Raw genomic sequence first — 4,911 nt, 5'->3', positions numbered from 1 at the left:
TTAATACAATGAAGAGGAGAGGCTGGATATACGAACACGAATTTATCAGTGCTTACGATGCGGCCAGGGGCTTGTCCCGGAGGCGTTGCTCCGGACTGCTGTCGACGTCCCACGTGGTGTTACCCGCAAGGGAGCCTTTCCCCTTCTTGGGCGCCTCTGCCTCAAAATTTGTGGAGGCCGCCCTCTTCTTCCTCCCCCCATCAGGGGAGGGTTGCTTTCCTCCTCCTCCTCGTCGTCATCTTCAGCGACGGAGGAGTGAGTCTTCTCCTCGGACATCACGTCCGAAGCGCCCTTGCGGCGGGGGCCGCCCCGGCCCCCCTTGGCCTTCTTCTTGGCCTTCTTCTCCAGCGGCTGATAGGGCGCCGGGACCAGCATCATCGCTAGGAGCGGGATGACTGGTTCTTCGGGCAGCGGAGCCGAACTTCGAATCTGCTCCGCCCTCTCTGTCCATACCTGAAAGAACGAATCAGTAAGGTTTAGTTACCCTCCTTGAACAAGCAAGTAGAGGGTACACTTTGAGATGTGGAGGACTTACCGCATTCGCGGGATGGGCAAGATCGTGCTCACGGTCCGAGTCTATGGCCGGCGGCTTCTCGTCGCCCTTGAAGAGCAACTTCCAGGCATCTTCGTGAGTGGTTCCGAAGAGCCCCGCCAGGGTTGGGTGCTTCTCCGGATCGAATTCCCATAAAGGGGAAGTTCGGCTTTGGCAGGGGAGGATCCGGCGAACTAACATCACCTGGATCACGTCGACGAGCTTGATGTTTTTGTCCACCATTCTTTGGATGCGCGTTTGCAGCGCAATCAGCTCGTTCGACGAAGACCAATTTGGGCCCTTCTCCATCCAGGAGGTCAGCCGCATTGGAGCTCCGGACTTGAATTCGGAAGCCGCGGCCCAGGTGGTGTCGCGGGGTTCTGTGATATAAAACCACAGCTTCTGCCACTCCTTGACAGTCTCCACAAACGTGCCCTTGGGCCATATGACGTTGGGCATCTTGCTCACCATGGCTCCTCCACACAACGAGTGTTGGCCGTCCACCACCTTCGGCTTCACGTTCAAGATCTTCAGCCACAAGCCGAAGTGGGGCTGGATGCGGAGGAAAGCCTCACACACGACAATGAACGCCGAGATGTTGAGGAAAGAGTTCGGTTGAGAACTTGCTCGGGGTGTAGGAAACGAGAACTTGGGCGCTGGAGCTCGAGAATGGAAGGGCAGAGGAAGAAGGAAGACGTGGGTGAAGAAAGGAGTCCTTATCTCCTTATAAAGGCAGTAGATATTGAACTCCTCCCCACTCGCCTTAAAGCTCGTCTATTCCCAAGGGCTGTGCAAATGGCACGGTTGGATTACCCACGCCCGTATTGATGAGAATCCCGCAATGAGAGGACACGATCTCTGCTTTGACAAGACGTGCCAATGGAAACCGCGTCTCGAAACATGAAACGGCAGAAGAAAACAGTTCAAAATAATGACCGGGCAGACGTGATGTCATCTTGCAAAAAGTTGTCAGCAGATGGGACTCGTGAAATGTTATACTCTCTACGGTTGTGTGTGTGTGGTACCTGTATTGCAGATCCGGACACGTTCGTTTCGACCGAGGATTATCTTGGAGTACTCGGAAAGGGGAACCCGCCTTGCAATGCCGAAGACGATCTGCGCGCCGGGCACCTCGTCATTGAAGCCTGGTTCAGGGGCTACCGAGGGAGTCCTGGACTGAGGGGTCCTCGAGTGTCCGACCTGGTACATGGGCCGGACTGATGGGCTATGAAGATACAAAGGCCGAAGACCCTACCCGTGTCCGGATGGGATTCTCCTTGGCGTGGAAGGCAAGCCTGGTGGCCAAATATGAAGATTCCTTTCTCTGTAACCAACCTTGTGTAACCCTAGATCCCTCCGGTGTCTATATAAAGCGGAGGGCTTAGTCCGGATAGAGATATAGTCATACATGCTAGACTTCTAGGGTTTTAGCCATTACGATCTCGTGGTAGATCAACTCTTGTAATACACGTATTCATCAAGATCAATCAAGCAGGAAGTAGGGTATTACCTCCATAGAGAGGGCCCGAACCTTGGTAAACATTGTGTCCTCCGTCTCCTGTTATCATCATCCTTAGACGCACAGTTCGGGACCCCCTACCCGGAATCAGCCAGTTTTGACACCGACACCTACTGCCTAACCCCAAATCGAAGCAAGCGGTTTGAGGAACCTAATAAAACAGTGCAAATCGAACTAAATCAATGCCTACAGCTAGTGATTGTGGCAGACTAGAGGAAATCACATAGCTACGGGACGATAACAGCGAAAAAAATAGGGTTTTTGGCAATGTTCCTCATCTGCTAATGACCCTAAATGGACGTGGCGTGGGTCAACGCGCAACCAAGCAGGTCTGTGAATGATCGTGCGAAAAAGGACATCGGGTGAGCCACTTACAGTAGAATTAGGACCTAAACGTGCAGTTTGAAAGAAGTAGGACTAAAGCGACACTACCCAAAAACTTTTAGGATCACCAATGTATTTTCTTGCCAGCCGGTTGGGCCCTCTGTCGACGTGGCATGGGTCAACGCACTCGAAGTTGAGGGTCTCTTCTACATGGCACATCGTCCGCGAGGGGCCACCGCCGCAGACCACGCCTGCCGCCTTCACGCTGCCCGCACAGCCATGGAGGCAGCCCACCTGCACCCGCCGCCGCCGCCCGCCGCACAGGCCACGTCGCGCACCGCCGCCCGGGGCCGGCGCCCCGGAAGCCAAGCCCCTTCACACGGGGTGGAGCCACCGAGTTCCCCGCTGCCACCTTCATCAGAGCCCCGCGGGCGTGCCGATGGGTTCCTCTGACGGCGACGAAGGGGTGGGGAAGGGAGGGGAGGGGGCTAAACACGGCGGCTAGGGTTGTCCCCCGAGTCGCCTCAGAGGAGACGACGCGGTGGGGTGGGAGGGGGGGGGGGTTGTTTTTAGGGGATCGGTTAGAAATGCCCTAGTGACGGCGTAGTGCACCTACTGCTACATGAACTGAGGCCGCATCAATGGGGAGGAGGAGGAGAATGAATCTGGGCGTTGAGGTGCCTGGTTTGGTCGACGAGGACGCGTGGATGTAGCATGCAATGGGGGACGCAATCGCATAGGACGAGGACGCGAGGTCGGTGCAGTTGGCGGCGATATTAGGGAGGTGTGTGAGGCAAGAGATACGGAGGGGAGAGGGTCGGAGCCTAGGAGGGATATTCGTGCGGGAGATTTTGGAGGGGGTTATGGGCGGCGAATGCGGGTCATTAGGAATGACATGATTTTTCTTTAAAGGGCGACTGGATAAGAGGTATCTTGACCGTGAGATTCAACCAGAATCGACGGACGACGATGGGTCTGATGACTGGTTCTTATCAGACCTTTGATGGAAAGTGTTTTCCTTATTTATTACACGCAGTAGTCGACGAATACACTATATCGTTAAACAGACTTATTATTACAGGCCGCCGCAGCCCGTAAAGTGCGGCAGCCTGCTAAAACCGAGCCGCTTCTTCTCCATGTCGAAGTCGAGCACGAAGTCCTCCATCTGGGCCCCTCCGAGGATCACCGCCGGCGCCCTGCCGTCGCCGGCCTCCACCCCCTTCATCTCCACGAACGCAACGCACGCCGTCCCCGGCTTGACGTCCACCATCGAGTTCTTCCCGGTCATCGTCCAGGTGTCACTCCCGCCATCGAGCCCCAGCTGGACGTTGGGCACCGAGTACCCGCCGAGGTTGTTGCCCAGCGTCTTCGTGTCGTAGCACACCCCGAACGGCGCCACAGGCTCCGCTGCGCGCGCCACGGGCGCTCCGTTGGCATGCTGCGCCGCCAGGGCCTTGGTGAACGCGTCCACCAACGGGCGGTACACGTCGCGGCGGAGCACGGCGTAGGGCAGCCTCGTGCTGAGCATCACGCCGCCGGTGGCGAGCGCGCCCTCCGATACGGGGACGCGGGTGTCCCCCACTTCGATGAACCTGGCCGAGATGTAGTGTGCGGGGCTGCCGCCCTTGGTAACGAGCGGCGTGTACGGCATCGACTGCGTGAATTGCGGCCACGGGACCGGGCCGCCGCCAAAGATGGCCACGCCAGGGCCGCCGGTGGGGAGGCAGAGGAGGAACCTGTTGGCGACCTTCTGCGCAGACGCCACCTGCGCCGGCAGCGCCAGGCCGGAGTCCGCGAGCCCGGCAACGCCCGTGGAGCCCCGGGGCAGCGACGCCAGCAGCTTGCTCGGCGGGCACGCCGCCAGGACCCCGACATTCACCTTGCTCACCGGCTTGCTCCCGTCGGTGGTGTTGGCTGCGAACCTGGTGTGGAAGAGGCTCCCGGCGGCGCACGCGCCGGTGACCGGGTTGTACGGGTACGCCGTGCACGGCTTGTCGTGCTTGTCGCTGCCGCAGCTGGGCGCGGGGCAGCCCGGGGCGGGGTAGGCGTTGGCGAGGAGGCAGGTGGGGCTGCTGCACGGGATCTCCGCCGGCGGCTGGCCGCCGTCGCACGTGGACCAGACGAGCGGGCCGGCGACGTCGAGGACGAGGCTGGCGCCGTCGTGGAAGGGGATTGTGTAGAGGGAAGTGGCGGTGTCCTTGGTGACCGGAGCGAGCACCGGAAGACCTTTGGACGACGCCAGCGCAACGAGCGAGGCGGCCAGCAAGAGGAGGAGGACCCGTGCCATCTTTGCTCGCACCAGTGGGGGGAGATGGTCTGGAGCATGTGCGTGTGCGTCTCTTCATATAGTGGGTTCCGGAGCATGTGAGCGCGAGTGCGAGCTCGGCCCGCCGGATTCAACGGCGACACGGGATGATGACGGGAAGCTATGCATGCAATGTGTGTAGACAAACCATGCTGAACCTAGGCGTCAACCTGATCCCACAAGTTGCGGTCAAATCGGACTCGCATCCAGTCCACGCATGTGGGGCTCAGT

The 4,911-nt window shown here is 58.9% G+C and overlaps 1 protein-coding gene across 1 annotated transcript; it reads right to left on the bottom strand.

The window, feature by feature from the left end:
- Positions 1 to 3,391: 3,391 nt before the first annotated feature.
- On the bottom strand, positions 3,392 to 4,668 carry LOC123075535 (chitinase CLP). Its single transcript, XM_044498118.1, has one exon. It carries the CDS (start codon positions 4,660 to 4,662, stop codon positions 3,451 to 3,453), a length of 1,212 nt encoding a protein of 403 aa, XP_044354053.1. The 5' UTR covers positions 4,663 to 4,668; the 3' UTR covers positions 3,392 to 3,450.
- Positions 4,669 to 4,911: the final 243 nt, after the last annotated feature.

The sequence above is a fragment of the Triticum aestivum genome, chromosome 3D (assembly GCF_018294505.1).
Source record: "Triticum aestivum cultivar Chinese Spring chromosome 3D, IWGSC CS RefSeq v2.1, whole genome shotgun sequence".
NCBI classification, from domain to species: Eukaryota; Viridiplantae; Streptophyta; class Magnoliopsida; order Poales; family Poaceae; genus Triticum; species Triticum aestivum.
Note: the sequence above shows the minus strand (reverse complement) of the source record. Positions and strands in the feature narration are given on the sequence as shown.